General features: G+C 42.2%; 1 protein-coding gene across 1 annotated transcript in view; it reads left to right on the top strand.

Moving 5' to 3' along the window:
• Positions 1 to 20,748, top strand: part of LOC115403651 (inactive dipeptidyl peptidase 10) — a 156,560-nt gene that overhangs the window by 123,906 nt on the left and 11,906 nt on the right. Inside the window, exons 6-13 of the mRNA XM_030112626.1 lie at positions 13,088 to 13,140; positions 13,407 to 13,488; positions 14,968 to 15,088; positions 16,116 to 16,270; positions 18,623 to 18,720; positions 18,801 to 18,924; positions 19,003 to 19,041; positions 20,277 to 20,384. Of these exons, the coding sequence (XP_029968486.1) occupies positions 13,088 to 13,140; positions 13,407 to 13,488; positions 14,968 to 15,088; positions 16,116 to 16,270; positions 18,623 to 18,720; positions 18,801 to 18,924; positions 19,003 to 19,041; positions 20,277 to 20,384 (780 nt within the window). The remainder of the gene's footprint in view (positions 1 to 13,087; positions 13,141 to 13,406; positions 13,489 to 14,967; positions 15,089 to 16,115; positions 16,271 to 18,622; positions 18,721 to 18,800; positions 18,925 to 19,002; positions 19,042 to 20,276; positions 20,385 to 20,748) is intronic.

The following is a 20,748-nucleotide window of genomic DNA, read 5'->3' as shown; positions in this document are numbered from 1 at the left end:
GCAACGAGGGTTCCACAATGTCAACGTGCACAATACACATATCATCAAACACCGACTGAGCCGTGAGGGATTATGTTTCACTGCTCTGTGCATCGGCTCTATAATTTAGATTCAAAGTGTGGAGGAAAAGTGACATTTATGACAAACAACTCAAGAAACATGGTTGAAAAACTCAAAGTGATGTGAATTAAGGCCAAGAGAAAGAGCACTGTTTTGAAGAACAAATGTCAAAGCAGATCAACAATAATATCAGTGAACTCAAAGCTTGTTTTTGCCAATCAGATCATGAACTCATGGTCACCTCATGTTCCCCTCATGTCACGCAGCCAACTGAAGGTTTTCCCTCAAATAAACTGAGCTATTTCAACAAGAGCTTGTTTATGCTACTGATTCAAAGCTTCTCCAAAACTGCAGCTCTTGTGGAGCATTCTCCGTCCGCAGGCGTCAGTATCTATCAAAAGATGCCCAATGAAGGTAAACATGCCTGCTGACTCCTGTTTTTCACTGAAAATGTGATCAGCAGAACTGGACCAGTAAGCAATGGGCGACTGTGGCGATGTGACAATGTTATTTTGATCCGTGGGGACAAAAAGCTCTCAACACTGACAATGACGAGTACATGGACTTGCGTCACAGCATTTCAGACCATTTCCCCCTGTTTCCAAGGAGTCGGACATCTTCAAAAGGTTCCACCTTGGAATTCATTATCTGATTGAAGTAGCCACATTCAGCAGATCAAAGCGTTCTGCCTCAAAGCAGAAATGACTCAGTCATGATTTGAGGAACATGAGTTTCAGTGACAGACTTGTCAGTCACACTGAGGGATCAACAGGACAACCAAGCCTGATTCACCACATAACTCTCAGGACCTCGAGGATCTGCTGCTGTCTTGGTGCCAAATATCACAATCCACCTCCTAAAGTCCTCTGGAGTCCATGTGTCCACAGTTCAAGACCGTTATGGCAGTAAAATAGAGGTCAATACAATATTAAGCAGGTGATTCTGACAGTCGTTGTTAATATCCACATCCACACTTCCCAAAACAATGAATCTTGTGTCTTCCTGCATTTATTAGGCTCCATTAGTCTGTATTGCGCCACAAGACATTGAAAAAGTAGTTTTTCTCTTTCTGTGAGTCATTCAGGCCTCTTTAAGCACAGAGACACTTTCAAGGACGATGCTTAGAGAATAAAGAAAAGGCAGCTTTTGTTAGCTTCCAATAAAATTCAATCCCAGTGCATTCTGCAACATTTGTTTCTCAGCTGATTGCTTCACTCCCTGCAGTAGATTTGAAATTGTGTTTAGCTGCTTGACATCGGTGTGTCACAATGAACCAGTACAGAAACACATTGAACAGAAGACGTATGTACCGTTTGTAACTCCTTTGTTTAGCTGCTATCAACAAGCTTCTCAATCTTTGAGCTCCAACTCTACACATATGGAAGAAGATAGAAGAAGATATGGCAGGAGATTTTTATCTTTGATTTTTATTCAAAAACAATATGAAGGAAGGAGCTGGAGGAGTGTCTGTACTTGGTGGAGTTGGAAAAGGGTTGATGAAACACACAATTGCATAAAATCAGTCCTTTCATAATGAATTACACAAATTTTAAGCTAAGCCGTGGTACGAGGACTCTGATGGTTGTTGAATGTGTCCGAGTGATTGTAGCAGGAAAGATGAAAGATGTGTGGATGGTTCAGGTAGATGTTATTTCTGCTGCAAAGACACCATGAAGACAAAAACACTCTCCAAATAGTACGTGAAGCAGAAGTCATGGGACACAAATACAATTTCCAATTCCCTGAACATCCCCTGGAGTTCAACTAAATCTCTCCCCAAAATATGGAAGGAGGATGGTATTTCTGAAAATATACTTCCAGCATATATTCCTCCACACAGAGGATGAAAATGAATATGGCAAAAACACAAGATTATTTGATTCAGACTATAAAGAAAGCCGTGTAGTACTCGCCAAATAAGCATGAAGTAAATTCTAAGATGCTAAAAGTCTTTAGACAGTCTCTTCTTCAGCAAACATTAATCCATATGCCAGAGCAGCAAACTTGTGACCAATACTTGACTGAATCCTGCTGACAGTTCTGTGAACAAGGTCCTTAACCCATTGGCTCAGGTCAGGACCAGATAACGGCTTTTAGTACAGAAGCTGACTTCTAATAATGTTCTTCAATGTTTACAATGGTTTTATTATAGCACTACTCATTCAATAGGAGGGCTTGTGGAAATGAAACCACACAACTCCCTACACCTAGCTCCCATGCATAACAATAAGTCATCATTAATATAATACACTTGTCTTCATTGTTTTCTCAGTCTAACCTGGATAGTATTTTTCTTACTGTATCAAAAAATGAATCCCAGGCAGCCTCTGGTGACTGTTGAACAGAGTTTACAAGAAAACAATTAAAATATTCATAAATGCAGCGTTGACAGACTGTTAGATCTGTGTGTGAGTGGAGGAAGAAACTTTTATTAGTGTCTCATTTGGAGGAAAGGGGGTAAGGGAAATGCAATTCTGCTACTAACATTGTTAGGTTTGGTCATGATGAGGACTTAATTACCTTCACAATGGCTCACAGTTCAGTCCTTGGTCAGTGAATAGAGCAGAGGCTTTAGCAGCTGTGGTGAATTAGGACAGATCAAACAAAACTGCCAGAGGAAAAGAAGAGGGTAACTGTGATCCTCTGATGACTAACGATGACACTCTCAGGTGTCAGTTGCTTTGGAAAATAGAAATACAGATGTTATTTTTCCCCGTCTGATTGAACTGCTGACTTTTTGTGAAAGTCTGAAACCAAAGTTTGATCGAGGACAGCCGCTGCCGAGGACTTATTTCCACCACAGTGTTTTCGAGTGAAAATGTCAAACTTTCCTTGACTTTTGGGTGGACATTGATACGACGACGGAGCTCAGAGTCACTGAAAATGCACTTTTTTGAAAATGTCCCAACAGTGGAAACGAGAGAAAAGGCCACTTGTTGAAAAAGATCCAGCTCAATCTCCGTGGAAACAAACAGGATGAAACACTGAAACGCTGCTGCTGCACGTGCACGCCACGGTTCTTTTAAACATGGTCATGAGACAGACGTAAGCAATAGCGCATGTGTTGTCGTCGATGACGTATTTCCCCGTCATGAATGCAAAGCATTGTGGGAACTCGCTGACCACACGCAGTCTGATTAGATTGAATCCAATCAAAAGAAGAAAATTGGAGTTCAGACTTCCGAGCTACAAAATGCTGTCAACTTGCTACATTGTCAACTGAAATGACCGTTGTCACAGTCGCCACGGGAGAAGCAGGGGAATGGGCTTCTGTCGTGTTCCAGTGTGATGAAAAACAGCTCCAGCCACGTTTCAGAGGTCACAACGAGGCGACAGATGGCACAGGTAGTAGCAACAAGGAGATCAACCATCATGCATAATGTTTTTGTCCTTACGAAGAATGTCAGGTGTGGAATTCTGACAACGTGCAGAGAGAAAGGTGTGCGGTGAGCAGATGTTAACAGCAGTATATCATCAGAAAATCACATCAAAAATGTACAGGTGCTCAACGTTTGGGAACAGGCTGATTCTCTCTGACCACTCTGAATGCTCATGTGGATCCAGTCCTTGAACTTTTCATGTTTTTTCATTGTATCTTGCCTTTGGGAGATTAACATTGCAACAGCACATCATCACTAGGATGAAACTAATCTGTCTCATGACGGTCTGTCCATTGAGCCTCTCATGATACCACCTGACTCCAGTTTCTGTTGCCCGCTCCATTAATTGTTATTTCGGTGTGCCGTTTCACTGACTTTTCATTCAGCATAGCAGTGAGCGCTGACTGGCAGGTCCTCGAAAAGCCAACTGACCTGCCCGGGTTGTTTAAAACTGATGGGAGTTTCCAGAATGCTTTCCAGTTTAATGAGGCAGTCTTCCATGTTGGCCTCCTGCGCAGACAGCCTTTATAACAACAGTGTTTTCCTCCAGAATGTCATGACTCCCAGTTCATGGAGAGTCCTTGGAGATTAATAAAGTATCTTATCTATCTATCTATCTATCTATCTATCTATCTATCTATCTATCTATCTATCTATCATGGCCTGGCAGAGACTAGAGATTCAACTGGGAAAACGTTGTCACCACAGCAGGGCTTGACCTGGTGAATGATATGTCCTATGACCAGTGGACCACCAGGTGATACCATTTTTGATTAGACGTAGTTATTAAGTTTCCCATTTTCCATCTCCAATTCTCCCAGCAGCCATTTCATAGAGATTGAAGTCTTTGACTCACAAAAATGAACCTAACTGTGTCAAAATAAAGCCTGTACACTCATGACTTGGATGGGGTATTTAAATACGGAATATCTGAATTAAATACGTACATAATCCGCTTGGCTTTGAGAGCAGAAGCTTACAGAATTCTATTGGTTTTATTGTTTGCAGCTACTTATATTAGCTAGATTCCTTATTGTAGCGCTGGGATTGTGGTCTTGCACACAAACTAATCGCCATTCGCAGACCCTGCATCGAGCTTATCAGAAGTTCTCTTTGTCCTTTGTGTTAATCTCATCGCAGTTGAGAAATGTGATCCTACCGCAGAGCGGAGATAAGGGAGTGTTACCCTCAAGGTGAGAATCTAAAGATAGAAACAGGCTGTGCACACAATCCTGGAAAACTCATTAACATTGCAGCATAAAAAGGCCATTTGTTTGCAACCGTCTGTGAGAGAGCAGCATGTTGAAAGATCAGGAAGGGGCAGAGTTATTGTGATTCCACAGAAAGAGCCGATATTCTTTTTGTACTTCGTCTCTTCAATATTTTAAACATTTGAATGGAGCCTGGAGCCGATTGTAAAAGCAACATGTTCACAGTTCCAGAGCGAGATTCCCTTCCTGACTGTTATCATGCAGCGCTAATGGAGGACTGCTTTGCATGAATATGACTCAAAGCTATGGCGTTATATAGAAGCAGAATGAGCTGACACAATGCCTATTAGTCCTATTAGCATCAAGTGACTCCTCATTTCAGAGAACGGTGTTAAAGCTTGTGCTTGCTGTGGTATTCAGATGAATGCACACATGCACTGTTATACCAATCAGAGCAGTATCACATGTTGGATGAAGGTGCTAGCAGGGCTGTGGAGAGGAGAAGGATCTTCTGGGATTTTTATACACAATAAACTGTTGGGTTTGGAGAGAATGGAATAAAAAAGTGAAAATATCCCCAGAGCAGTATTTCTCTGGGCCAAAATGTCTTATTGATAGAACAGATGAGGAGAACTGAATGGAGCTGTAACTTAGAGAGTGATTAGTTCAAACCGAGGGTTCACGGTGAACCAATGAACCTTCAGGCCACGTTTAGGTTTCAAGTGAAAAGGCATCCTTTCATCTCAGGAAAGTTTCACATTGACACAGAAATGTTTTGAAAATGATGAGTGTTTACACGGCAATGGCCGAAATGTTGAAAATGATGTCAAATTTAAGTCTGGCCACTAGTTGGCGCTATTGTTTGTTTTTGTAATGAAACCACAAACGCAGGCATGCAGACCCAATGTGCTACAAACATAAAATGACAAATGTCGGTGAGTAAACAGACATTGGTATGTTGGACCAGGGGAATATGGACTGGGAGTCATGGCACTGTTTTGGAAAATGTTGTTGTCGATATACTGAGCGTGTGCAGAAGAACTACTCACTACGGCCACGGTGCGGCTGCACAGAAGCAGCATTTTCATAAAGTTGCATTTTCAGTGACTCAGAGTACCATTGTTGTGCTAACGGACAAACCAAACACAACAGAAGTTTCCTGTTTTCACTTTGTTGTTGTGTAAACTGCAACAACATTGCGTTCATCAGTAGCATGTTTGGATTTGCTGCCTGATCATACCAGTTTACTACCAATGCAGCTGATGGACTTTTTTTTTTCAACAACTTCAGTGATGTCCTCATCTTAATGCAGTTCAAACAAATTCATGATGTCAGAGAAACCGATGTGATCAGTTTCCTACCAGCAGCTAGTACACAACGATGACTTTTGACCTTGCTTTTCCAGGCTGTGGACACTGTGTAGCTGCTACACCACAGGATTGTGGTTGAAGGTTCCTTTCTAATGCAACACTACTCCTCATTTTGGCATGAGTGCAGAACAAAGCCTGAGCCGTCTTGCATTTGCTCTGGGGAGGCATCCATTACTCCTGGTGACCACCATCTGCTACCTTTGGTCAGGATTTATTTGCCTGAGGAAATACAAGCTAGACCTTGGAAGCACAGCTGAACAAGACGAGGTGGTAGAGAGCATTTAATGACCTCCAAATTGGATCACTGATTTAAAAGTTCATGTCTCTTGTTTTTATCAGTCAGTCAGATGCGGGAAATATTCACCCATTCAGAGATGTTCCAGTGAGTCAGCAGAGACAGCTCAGTTTGAAAAGGCAAACATTTCTACAGTCACACAGAAACTGAATATACAATATGCGGCCTCAGCACGATGTGCCAAACTGTCAGAGCCGTCGAAGGCAGAGAGTCGGTACGGCGAGGAGATCACTTCAAGGTGAGGAAACCAGCATGAGACCCCCTCGTGTCTTTCACTGTCAGCACCAACCATTCCTCCTGAGAGTAGGCCGCACAATGCATAATCCTCATCTTCTCCATCATCATCATCATCATCATCATCATCATCATTAACATCTTGGATCTCAGCACCGCCGTCGTTCAAAAGTTTTCTGTTTTTATTTGAAAACATAAACAGAACCTTCTTCCCTTTATGCTGCATTGCCACAGATAATTCACCAAACCACAGAAAGAAAACCACCCATTCAGTAATTAATGACTCCACAATAACAACCAATTTCATTTGGCATAATTTCACCGCTTCATCTCCACTTGCATTGTCTTCTCCTGCTTATACAAACACACAGACTGCGCTTCACTCCTCAGTTTACCAACCACTTAGCACATTCCAAGTGATCACACAGCAATCATTTACTGCATTAATTACACGCTCAAATATCCGCTATTTTCTCATTCTCTAGATTAATCCTGAAATCAATGCAGATGAATGTTTTGATATGTTTGTTAAGGAGATTATCCTGGTTTGAAATGATCATTAATGTGGAAAATTTCCACTGACAGGTTGATCTTCACAAGCTAATCCATAATTCAAGGTTTGCTCACTCGAGCTCTGGAGAGCAGCTCATAGCGACGCCAGCTGAAACAATACTGAGGAATATATTAGAGCAGAGCTCAGTGTTTTGCACCTGAGCCCCCCCATGCCACCTGATTTTCTACCCACAATCCCTCATGCTTCCTCATAAGTAGATGGATGCGATGCTGTAATATTGAAGTTTTAGATTTCATTAAAAATGAAATTGTGTCCATTTGTCGTGCCAGAAAACTCACGATGTTCCAGCGTCCAGCCGTGAGGAAGCTGCTCGTTGAAAATGCCACTCTGGGTCTTTTCCCACTTTTCGTTTCAGCGATTCGGAGAACTAAGTGGGCTTGATAATGAGCTCTGTGTTCTTGATAGGATTGACACAGCAGCGCTTCAGAGGTGCGATCTCCCCCTGAGATGGACCGAGTCGATGTGTTCATCATCAGAGTGACAGATGAGATATGGAGAGTGATGGCGTGCCTCTGCACCGCTGTCTCCAGTTGTCTCATGAATTTATCATCATCACGCTGTCTGTCCATACTGCTGCGTCAAACCTCTCCATACGTCAATGCCTCTTTGTTATCGTGTGCCGCTCTCTCCCCGGCTGGTGGCGGTTGGTGATTTCTCTTCTGTTGACTTCGCCTTAATCCCAGTTTTGTGTCAGAACACGTCTACTATACAGCAACGCAATACAAAAACAGACCAATCAAAGTCAATCAAAAGGTATTTTGCCAAGTACGTAGTTTCTTTTCTTTGCAACAACAACAATGGCAACTTTTTGAAGGTATTTAAAGTCCCAGAACACTGGCAATGCAAGATATCAATATGAAGTTTTCATGTCATTGTGTTTTTTATCTTAAAAATACAATCACATAAAAACTTATTAAAACAGCTCACAACAACAACTGTTTTCATCCCTATAGGTTAGACACGCTCCATTGCCACATTATGCTCAATTTAGTAATTTGCTTCAGTTGAATGAGTTTTTCAATGAAAAACATTTTTTTAGCCTGTTGGCATGTATAGAATATCAGTTATTTTATATCCCATTTGGAAGTTTCATCTGTCATCAACTGTCACACTTCAACAGATGACACACAGCGGTACATTCCCTTGTTTCCTGATGACAAAAGGGCAAATTGACCTTTATTTGAACTTTATCCTGGATGGAACGTTTTACAGCTGAACCAGAAAAACATTGAGGATTAGTCCTGAGGCTAAGAAAGAGAAACGCCTGTTAAAATTACGCACATTACATCACAACAAGTCAGAAACCTGCGCGTCTGCATTGACATTTATTACACATAATAAACACATAAACAGCTTTTCACCATCTCTGGTTACATACTGATGCTTTCATTTGCAGTCATATTAATCACACAATGGTTTCAAAAAATAGAATCAGTCATCTGATTCCACAGAGTGGATCTTAGATATACCCTTCAATCATAAACTAAAAGGACTGAAGTGTCTTCCTATCCATTCAACCACTGAAAAAAAATGTTAAAATAGAGCTGAAAACAACGAATAATGGCAAAAATATGTATTAATTATCGAAATTATCTTAAAATATGTATTAAATATGTATTCATTATCGAACCAATACATTTTTTTTCGATAATTAATGAGTCTTTATCCAATGTCACAAATGTCCTCATACTTGTTTCATGGTGCCATTATTGTAAATCAGTTCTATTCATCCATACGTGAGTCCTCACATGATTTTACCAATTACATAGTCACACAATTATCATTCCAGCACATCCTAATCTTTAATCTTATTTTGTTTCACAAACTGCAGTGGCCCCATTTCCTGAAACTAACAGGCACTCACAACATCAGTGTATAAAGTGTTTTTTTTTTCTGTGCTCAAGGTTTGAGTGGAATTTATAGAAGTGCCCATTATATCAGCAAAAGCACTCTGAAATCCTCTTCTGAGCATTTCTTCATCTTCTGTTTATTAGCGGAACCAGAAATTCACAAGAAGCAACAATTCAGTGTGAAGACGTGACTGAATGCGCTGAATGCATTTCGTTTTTTTTTGTGGACAGTAATTGCATGAGTCACAAAGAGTTTTACTCTGATGGAAAGGGAAATTTAACCACCAACCGTGTAATGAAGCAATGACAGAACTCCCTGAATCTGTCTTGACCATCTGTCCTTAGACTTACCCACAAGAAGACAAATAAAGAAGGGATCCTGCTAAATCACATTTGGGACCAGTGTGTCTTAATAATCTATTCAAACACCTGATCGTCGTCCATTTGGGTGATTGAGTCAGAAAGGAGGCTTAAAATTCAAGTTTCTCCTCAGCTCTCACCTGAATGTTTCCTGAATTAAATTCTTCTCCAGCATTACTGGAGAAAACAGTGTCACTTCAGCAAAAGTAGTTAAATTTTAAAAAAAGAAAAGCAGAGCTATTTTGCCCTATTACTTAGTTGTCAATGGCAATTTTATTTATACAGCTCATTTGAAAATGTCGATTGCCAGCCAAAGTGCTTTACAGTACAAAATATATGACGTCAACATAGTTAAAGGTATAAAGGCTTAATGCGGAGCTTGAATACACACTGCCAGGATGCTAAAAGGATGTTGAGAAGTCAGGCAGCATGATGCTGCCACCACCATGCTACATAGAGGTGGAGGCATGTTTCAAACCTCCCCTCTCAAGCCTTTTCAGGCCCACACTGCCATTACAACATCTGAATATCCACCAGGAGAGAAGCACCGGAATCTACTTTATAGTTGGAGCAAATGTACGGAGCAAAGTGTTCCATAATAAAAATAAAAACATGTAATTTTGCCCTGCCTGCTTCACCACCGCACATCACTATCAAACACATTCTTCTGCAGCCTCTCCAAACCTCCTCCTGTCTCGCGCGTCACCAGCGGCTGACAGCCTGATCAAGCGTCATCACCGAGCTGTCAATTATGAAGGCCGCTCGCTGAATGATGCGCTGTTTTCAAGGAGTCAAGTTGCAATACGCTTTCAATTTTCGCCTTATTGGAGTGTTTTCCACCGAGAAGAGGGGAGTACAGCGAGCGGAGGCAGCACGTTGAGTTGATCAGTCACGCAGACTTTGCACTGCTGAGCTTTTACTGAAGGGAATGAGGCAGCGCGGCGGCATTTATCTTCCAGCTCTGGGGCGTGCTTACTGTAACATTGTTATCCTAATGCTGCAGATCATTACGGTGCTGAGACACAGAGCGCTGAGCGGGTCCTCACTGCTCGTCTCAAAACACACAGGAAAAACCCGCCAAAAATTATTTACAAGGAAAATTATGCAACCAAAGCTTTAAAAAAAACATCAGCTAATGTTCACAGTGAAGGAATTCCTGCTCCAGTTTAATTCCATTTATACATCTAATGTTAAAAATAACAGTGAGAAGAGAGATGACAACATTTCGGACTGGAGCTGGTCAGAGGCTTTAATGAGGTTTCTTTTAATTGGCCAGAGATGAGATCCTGTGTGCTGGGTGAACGGCGCATGTGGGCTGTTTGTGGTGGTATTAGAATCCCTCACTGACCACTTGTGGCATTTTGGTCCACCCACAGTCCTAAGCTTCATTTATTTATGAGATAAAATCCTCACCAGGGCTATTTTTAGATCAGCAATCCGGGTCGATGGTGCAGGCTCCCATTTGTGCTCTGCTGAAACCACAGGGAACCAGATGGTGAATTGAATTATTTCCAGCATGCGCCGCTGCAGCACTTCACCACCCTCACTCCTCCACGCCGTCCCACGGGGGCCGCCTGGCAGCGGTCGGCAGGGTGAGCTCAGGGTCCGCTGACTGTCGCTCCAAGTGGTTCTCCAGCTGCTGCCGTCACGGCGCTCTCAGACGTCTCGTCGGCGCCTCGAACGCTTCGGGCCGCTCCTCGCTGGACCCACAGCTGGGAAACGCAGCACGTGGCTGCAGAGCTGTTGCTCGGCGGTGAAGCAGGTGGACCCTCTCATCCCCCACTCTGCGATCGTTTCGCTTTCCCAGCATCAATAAATTAAAGCCGCAATCACACAACAACATTATCAAGCGAAAAAATTAAACTTTGGGGTCCGTTTACACGACAACCACAGCCACAGCAAACAGTCCTTCTGCACATGCTCAACACATGGACAATAACAACAGCTTTTCACTGTGTAGTTTGCGTGTTCTCCCTCTGAGTTTCCTTGTACAGTTCAAAAACATGCACACCAGGCTTATTTCTAACTATATGAATATGTGTGAATGTGAGTGTATAGTATGAGTCTGCATTTGCCCTGTGGTGGACTGGCTCCCCGTCATCCGCCGCTAACCTCAGTGACCCGGGATTGAATGCAGGCTGTGTGATATGTCACAAAATCATCATTATCTTAATATTAAAATGAATAATGTATGTGGAAAAAAAACAGACTGCACTGAGGTAGACTATGTTTCTGTGCACTGTGCATTCGTGCTCTGCAAATTCAAAAAGTAGAATCTAAAATAAGAAAAGTGTGAATGATCACAAGTGACAAAGACCGTGCAAATCACCCAAAACAGAAAACACACACATGCACACGCACACACACACACACACACACACACACACACACACACACACACACACACACACACACACACACACACAAAAGCTTCATTGATATTAGAATTGGCATCGTACAAGATATTTACTCCACTAAGTGATGCAGAGACAAAGTCAAAGCAGTGTCAATAATTTCTCCAACAAAAGCCTGGTAGGAATCGATGGCTGGAAAATGTTTCTTCAGTCTTGAGATCTTTGCTGTAGGTTGACCGAAGCGTTTTCACACTGCTTATTTGAGCTAGTTTATTTGAACTTCAAACTTCAAACTTTATTTATTTGTACAGCACTTTTCATGATAATAAAAACAACGCAAAGTGCTTAACAGTAAAAAAAAAAAAAAAAAAAAGAATAAAAGCCGCACCATCAATAAGTGTACACCACACGCACACGTACACGCACATACACACAAACACACAAACATACACACACACACACACACACACACACACACACGCTCAATTTATGCCCATAGCAAGGCAGAGGAGACATGGCATGGCACTAAGCATCATGGGAAAACACTACCAGTGGGGCCGTTCACACCAGGAGAAGGCGAAGGTCATTAGTACTGGGGCACCAGCGCTCAACCCCCGACCCCGTCAGACCAACGGGATCCCGCACACCAAGGTGTGGAGACCCCAGGCCAGCCAGGACCAGAGGACTCGAGCGCAGCGACCCCAGCAGAGGACCGGGACCAACTCCCGGTGTGAAGGACCCCCCTGAGGAAACACTGGAGTTAAACAGATGTTAAAAAGACATGATACAAAGCTAAAAAACAAAAAACAAAAAAAAATTAAAAAGTAAGATAAGATTATAAAATAGAAAATAAAATAAATTAAAAGTACATAGTAAAAATAGAATGAATAAATAGGATAAATATATTAAAAATTAAAATGACCAAAAATAAAAATGATGGAGATAAGAAGTATAAAAGGTCAATTAAAAGCCAGATTAAAAAGGTGTGTTTTCAACCTCCCTTTAAAACTATCAACAGTCTCTGCGGTCCTGAGGTTCTCTGGCAGGCTGTTCCACAGGCGGGGGCCGTAGTGGCTAAAAGCCGCTTCACCATGGGTTTTGGTTCTAGCTTTAGGAACACACAATAGGCCGCTGCCAGAGGACCTCAGGGCCCGCGAGGGTCAGCTAGATAAGAACATATGTTGAATATAAAATATGACACATACCTTAGTTTCAGGGATCAGTTTAGTCAAAAAAAAAAAGTGATCCATCCATATTTTGCAGAAAATGTAAGGAAAAGACAAACCCAAACTTTAGAAATATGCTCAATTTGTTTGCATAAACTGAAATTTGCATCTAAAATCAAAATCCTGATGTATTCCTCTAAAAAGCATTGTTCCTTTTTTTTGTGTGTGTGTAGGTCTACAAGCATTCCTATTTGGCATCATATTTGATCTACAACTTGTACACAAGGTGAGTAAATGAGTTTAAATTGTGCTTCATAATGTTGTACTGACATAGAACTGGCAGCAGATGATCACCTCCTTCCTCATTCTGTATCCGCTGTGAAGTGAGAAAGGTGTAGCTGCTAATCTTCAGCTCTGAATCACCGAATTCTCCTGCTTCTTCAGCTCAAGTTTAAAAGAAAAAAAACACTCTCCTGCTTTTACACGACAGCTCATTGCAGGTTCTAGTTCTGGGTTCTAGGACGAACACTGTGCGAATGCTGTGTTTTCCAGGGAGGTGCGGGAGCTCAACCCTCCAGAAGTGTCCGACTCCGTCCTCCAGTTTGCCTCGTGGGGCGTTCGAGGTCAGCAGCTGGTGAGTAGTTCACAGACTTCAATAAAACGTCATAAAACAAAGTTGGACATGAATCTATTGTTCAAAGCAATTAACTCTGGAGTATTATTTTTTACTCAAGCAGACGTGCTGCTCGAATGTAACGCACCACAGTTTATTACTCTTTCAGGCTTGACTCACTCTGCCTGTGACAGAAACCAATCTTGCAATTATGCTTCTTTTCATCAAGATGCAATAACTTCAGCTCATACCTCTTCCTGTCTTATAAATATCACCGTTACTCTCCCTCCCAAAAAACAGACGAAGTATTCGCGACAGCCACCTGCCTCTGGATATGAAAGTCAATGCATAATAATCCGGATGCAGCCACGGAGTGTCAGGATTCACAGATTACATGACGCGCAAAATGATAAATAGATCGAAGTTAGATTGTTCTGATCTCATGAATGAAGATGGAGGATATTTCATACAATCATGCATTTTAAAACATGGCTCTACAGTATGACACATGCAAGAAAAATGGAAAAAGCTGTAATTCTGATAAATGACCGAGATTTTCCCAAACAAAAATGGAAGACATTATCAGTTTCTGCATTGGCGCTCGGCTGTTTGTTCTGTTTCTGTATTAATGTTCGTGTGTTGAATGAACCCACACGTAACCGGGAGGCTCTGGAAATTACACTGAACCCTGTTTTCACCATTTCCTGCCATTTCATCAAGCAAACAATGAAGCAATCAATGAGAAACATAATCACCAAAAAGAACTGCTCATAATAAGAAATGGAAATGCAGCTTCAACCACAGCGAGCTCCATTTTCAGTGGAGGAGCCTCGCTGCATTCACAAAGGTGCAAATCAATGTTTAACTCAGCGTCTTACGCAATATTGTTTATGTATAATTCATGCTGCTCACAGAGGCCTTTCTGCTCCGAGCTGAGCGCTGATCAAAGGAGAAGTGAATAAGGCCGACGCGCCCTGAAACTAAACCATTCATTTAAAGAGCAACAGCAGCAGCTTTGCTAATCAAGCTGTTGCTCGAAGACGTGTTGTCGGGCAGCTGAAGTTCTACGAGTGAGTAATGTCACGCAGAGCGTTACGCACTGAATAATCATGTCATTATGCTCCCCAGTGCAGAACAGGAAAGCAATAAAGCATTTTTTATCTGGTCCTCCTGGGTGTTTCTACCTGAACCTGGAGGAACCTGTTGGGGTCAAAGTAGTTTTGATTACTCTTGAGCTCTCGCAGCTTCTGTGTGGTACAACTGGAGATGAGCCAATAGTAGTGCTACCTGTCCAGCTAAAGCTTCATAACTATAAAAAAAATGACCCAAACAGCTTCACCAAATAGCATCCAAGTTTTTCATTTATACCTAATTTGTGATTTCCAGTGTAAAACTGAACAATTTGCCCCCTTCGGTCGACATGTTCCTTCTGTTGAATTGTCTCCTCAGTGTTTGACAGTAAAAACAGCTTCCACGGTCTTTTTGTTTCCCAATCCACAGCTGTACATCTTTGAGAACAACATCTACTACCAGACAGACGTTCAGAGCAGCTCCTGGAGGCTCACGTCCTCGGGACAGGAGGGCCTCGTCTTCAATGGCATTGCAGATTGGCTCTACGAGGGTAAGAGAGAGGAGCTTCTGGGTTGATCAATGCGTCTGATTTAAAGAACTCAAATGTGACAGGTCTTTGCTTTGGAGTGCCGCAAGGCTAACGACTGGGCCCCCTTCCCTTTGTTTGACTTCCTTTTTATTCAAAAATGTCTTTTTTTTTCTTTTTCCCTGTGGACATGATACACGAGTCTTTGCTGTGCCCTCAAGTAATGACGAAAGTACGGACAGCTTTCATAAAATCCACTAACTGTTGCTCTCAAATTTCCATTAAATGTTCTTGTAAAACTGGAAGTCAAACTGTAAGTGCCATCACACTTTTAAAGGTTTAAAAGCCTTGCGTCTGTCTGAGCAATGCAGAAATCCATCAAGAGACTCCGTTAGGGTCACAGCGTTCCTCAGAAAAGTACTGCTGTAAAAGACATGCACAACCTAAAGAAAAATCTTTATCATTTCTTTAAACCATAGATAATGCAATGCCTCTTGGGCACCTGGGAATGTAACCCTGTTTCTTCATCTTACTGAAGGCTGAGCCAGAAACTCAAGGAGAGCACTTTTCATTCAAATGACAATAAGCCATTTTTCTGTCCACTGTTCCTTTATCCAATCGTACTAAATATAATTATTTGAAGAAGGACATGTGCTCCCTCATACTGTGCAGTAAACAGCGATTAGATAAAGGAGCCTCTTTGTTGTTGAAAACAGCAAAAATAGGTCTGCTAATACTCCGGACGTAAAAGGAAGCTTCTGTGAAAGCGAAAGAAAAAGTATTTTCTCAAGTCTCCAAACACCCGGAGTGTCTCATAACCCCGTCTGTGTTATCTACTGACCTGTGCAGGCTTCACAACAACACACCACTTTCTTATATAGCTACTTTATGGATTTGAATTTGTTTTTGGAACGATAAACATTCCTGAATCCCGTAAATGGTCTTTTTCACTGTAACATATATCAGTTCAGTCGACATTTGTTGAGTATCAATCAGCTGGAGCGGCTGCAGATCAGATGTTCTCAGTTCTCTTGTTTCTCCGGTTTTGCAGAGGAGGTGTTGCACACTCAAGCAGCTCACTGGTGGTCACCCGACGGCTCTCGGCTGGCCTACCTCACCATCAACGACTCGCTGGTCCCCACCATGCTTCTGCCCCGCTTCACGGGCTCTCTGTACCCCAGGGGCAGGGAGTACTCCTACCCAAAGGTCAGCCGCCCCCGACACATGATACACATACAACTTTCAGGTGGTCCGCTGCCCTGATGGAACAGCTGCTTCACCCTGTTCACTTGTTTTTCGGTCAAACGCCATGATAAGAAAAGACAACACCAAGCGTGTAGTGAACTGATTAGTATTTTGATCCACTGCTTGGCTCATGCAGTGTGAGTCACAATTCAGCGTGTCGATTCAGTTATTAAAAAACAGCTTTATTTCCTCTGTCCGTTTCAAAAAGATATCCATCAAAAATAAAGAGTGGCCAAATTGCACTTTAATTGCCACATCGTTTCGTGTCCCTGCAGCCATTTATTTCCCAGCGTACCACAAGAAGCACACCTTGTGTAGCCGTTTCATGTATCAAACTATTATGAATTATACAACTGCTGCTCTCTGCTGAGGCCCAACCGTGAAGGTTAGCGAATCCTTATATTGTTTAATTCATGTAAACGCTGGCATGTTTCCTTTCAAGAGGAGTGGTTGTAGGGATCCGTGGCGCGGGGAGGGGCTGCGATACGCTCCAGTAAGGCAACGTAATGCACCTCTCATTCTTTGATGTGGCTGTTTAGCGTATCGAATGCCGTCTCGACGGAAAAAGGCAAGCTGTGAAAACCTGCTGGAATGGGGGTCAAGAGGTGAAAGGCAGCCTCATTTGTTGGTCCAAGCCCGGCGGTGGATGGTGATTCATCGCAAGAGATCTAATTAATGAGGCACTGCATTTGATCCTGGCTTTAGCCATACACTGCATAAAAACTGCACGCCCAGACACACAGTGTGTGTCTCACATCCTTGAGTAGGGTCAGGGATGTAATACTGTGGGAGTAAATGAAGGAGGGAGGTAATTACCTCCTCATTCCTTTTGACCGTGACACTGTTTCCACTGCAGCCCACTCGGACAAGCTCGTTCTGGCCAACACTAACATAGACATTTGAGAATAGCAGCATCAGAGCTGAAGATGTGCAGAGCAGAATTTGACAGGTTTTCTCTCAGGCTGGATTCCTAAAACACAACCCTGGTGACACATAGCTGCTCCCTGAGAGCTTTCTGCTGAGAAATCAACCACCGGTCCTGAAAACACCCACCTGTTTCAATCTCAGTCGGAGCCTGTCTGAGCATGTGTTTTACTTCTGTGAACCAATCATGGTCAACCGAGGCTGCTGAATGCGACTTCTCTGAGGATTTCTGAGGGAACTCTGTTGCCTCCCTGTGAGTCATAAAACAGCTTCAAAGTGAGTCCTGGACAGACCACTGGGCCTCGTCCCAGTTAGCCATGCAGGGAAAACCTCCACCTAAAGGAGCCCAGGCTGCTGCCCAAAGAGACGCCCGAACCACAGCAACATAAAGCCATCCACAGTAAATATTGTCAATATCCCTATAATGATGCCCGAAGCCTCATCACGTCTCTTCCAGAGCACATTGAGGGAAGTGTCGCCGTATATCTTCTAATATCTCAAAGAAAAACTATACAACATTGAATGTAGAGCAGAGGAGCTGCTTATATTTAGAAGGATTTCCAGTAGAGTTGGTGTGTCTACAAGCATTCGACTTCATTGAAATGTTTTCTTGAATGAGATATTTGAGAAGGAATCTGCAGCTTTTCTAATATTCAATCGAGGGGAAACTCTGAGAAATAGACTGGGAACCACTGAGTTAACCTAAACACCATCACCTTAGTTCATCCTCTACATAATAGCTGCATATCTTTTTTATTTGTCTCTGAGCTAACATTTGACTGTAGTATTCATGTCATCTAACTGTCGGAGCCGGTATTAACCCTGCGTGCGGTAACACATGAAAGCAGGAGCCTCCCCCATAAATGCCAGCTCTTTAAGCTATTTTATTCTTCTTTCTCTCATCTTTGCTGCTCCACCAGGCAGAACGTGTCCTCGGGTTAGAAACGGCAGAAACTCATAACCAATATTGAAAGAATCGGTTATTCTGCCATATATGAGCAAATAGTGAAGCACTGGAGAAGTTGTGAACAATTGGTAATAAAAAGGAAACGTATGCTCAGACTCGGGAAGAAATTTTTCTTGCCATGTAGACTAATGAGTTCTATTTTTGATCGGAGCTTCAGCAAAAGAAAACCGATTTGCCCAAGGGCTTGCACGCTGTATAGAAACCGAGTTCGTTGTCTGCCTCTTTCACATTCTCATTATATTCTCTGCTCTAGTCATCCTGGCAGCGTTCACAATAAAAGCATATAAAAATGGAAAAAAAAAAAAAAGAATGTCTGTGTTGCGCCGTGCTCATTGTTATTCCGGGACGACATGCATTGCATCCTGGATAGATTTGATTAGGCCTGTGAATGCAGTCGTGGATTTGTGCTGTCTTCAATGCAGATGGGCCAAACCAATCCCGCCGCCCGACTCTACGTGGTCACCCTGGACGGCAGCTCCCTCACGACGGAGCTCCGACCTCCAGACAGCTTCGAGAGGAGGTAAGAAGAGGAGGCGGCTCTTCACCGAGTCAGCCCCCCCCTCACATCTGCTCATTAGCGGCTGTCTCTGCCCTCCCCAGTCCGTTCTACATCACCATGGTGAAATGGGTGACGCACGACAAGCTGAGCGTGCGTTGGGTAAACCGAGCCCAGAACGTGTCAATTCTGTCGCTGTGCGACGTGACGCTCGGCTCCTGCGTGAAGGTGAGAGGATGATTTCCTCCTCAAGGATTCACTGTGAACGCGTGGAGCGATGACCCTGACTCAGTCTTTCTAATACAGAAACATGTGTTGACGTCGGAGAAGTGGCTGGATCGACAGGTGCGTTCTTCACTTTTCATCTTGTCTCTCAAGTTTAAGACCTTTCAAACCAATTACAGGAGTGAAACAGAACATTTCTGGATAATATCCATTTTCACACATGGAATCAATGCCAGAGACACAATATGGTCAGTTATTTTTAATATACGTACATGGTTAGGAGTTAGTTAACAACTACTTCAAGGTGTCTTTGTTTGCACATTCAGCTGTTTGTCATTAAAAAAAAAAAAAAAAAACTCTTGACTTAAAATGGAACTTAAAGGAAAAACAACCTAAAATAACGATGAAACTAGAAACTAGAAAATGGGACAACAATGACCAAATCTATTAGAAGTGGAAATAAAAGATAAAAACATAAAAATACCAGTCAATAAAATAGTCAAAACAGCTTGAACCATTAGAAAACACCAAAATGAAATGCAAAGAAGCCAAAAATCCTGCAACAGTTCAATAGCATGTGCAGCAAAATCCTCAAAAAAAGGCAAAAAGAAAAAAAAATTCATAATAAATAATACAAGCATCACAGCTGAAAGAGATGAGTTGGTGCAAATATTGAAGTGTGTAATAAGGAAATCTCAATCTGGAAGAGGCTCGATTTGGACCCTTAACTCAAAAGACAATGATCCAGGTGTACAATTACAATACCCTTGTGCTGCTGCCACTATCTCATTTGCATCTGATGCATTTTTTAAAAGGAAAATCTTACTTCAAAAAGACAATCTTTGTGGTTCCAGGAGCAGCACTTGCACACAATGTATGGAAATAAACAAAAGTGGGTTTCAACAGTTTCAGGTTTTCTGATCGAAAAAGCTGAAAATTTGTAAAAGTTTGAAAATGTGGAAGAAAACTTGACGATCACCTTGTGCCCCACTCCCAACTGTCAAGACACATTTGCTTCGTGATGAATTTCAATAGCATGCCAGACTTCCTGATGTCTTTTCTTATTAGAATCTACAACAATGAAAATCACAACCGTTCTCCTGTGAGTTAGAAAACTTTAATATTAAATAATTGGCATATACCAATCTGCAGTGGTCACAACTTTTACAGCTATGTACATGTATAGAGCAATAATTCAGATATTTAGGTTTGACCTTTTTTAGAATGCTTTCTTTTCTAAAGCTTGAAGGAAAGAGCTGCAACACTCATTTCAGCTGATTCCTGTGTTTAAATCACTATTTGTGTTTGTTCCCGGTTGGCTCTTGCAGTGTGTGTTTTTCTTTTTGCTTTCCCAGAATGAGGAGCCGGTGTTTTCCAAGGACTGCTCGACTTTCTTCATCACCATGCCCCTGAAGCACGGCGGCCAGGGGACGTTCAACCACATCACAATGATCTCCAACCAGGTAAAACCACCCCAGACTTTTAATAAGAAGAAAGTTTACATTGCTTTAATGTAACTCCTCATTTCTGTGTACTTTTCTTTCATTTGCTTCTCCTATCTGACCTGCCTCGAAGAAAGAAAGAAAGAAAGAAAATAGAAGGCCTTCCAATTATTCACACGGCTCACATGGCTCCATTTTGAAGTCTCATCATTTTAAATTACATCCCAACTGCATTTCCTGGAACAGCAGAGAATTAAGAAGGCATTTACTTGAAGACATTACAGAGCGCGTCGTACAGTAGATGCTCTGGAAAGTCAGTCACATTAATTCCAGTTCCTGCGGAGATAATAAGCCGAGAAAGTTTGGAGATTGAAATTCAGTGCGA

Source organism: Salarias fasciatus, chromosome 16 (genome assembly GCF_902148845.1).
Source record: "Salarias fasciatus chromosome 16, fSalaFa1.1, whole genome shotgun sequence".
Lineage (NCBI taxonomy): Eukaryota > Metazoa > Chordata > Actinopteri > Blenniiformes > Blenniidae > Salarias > Salarias fasciatus.
The sequence above is the reverse complement of the archived record's forward strand: the minus strand, read 5'-3'. Positions and strand labels throughout refer to the sequence as shown.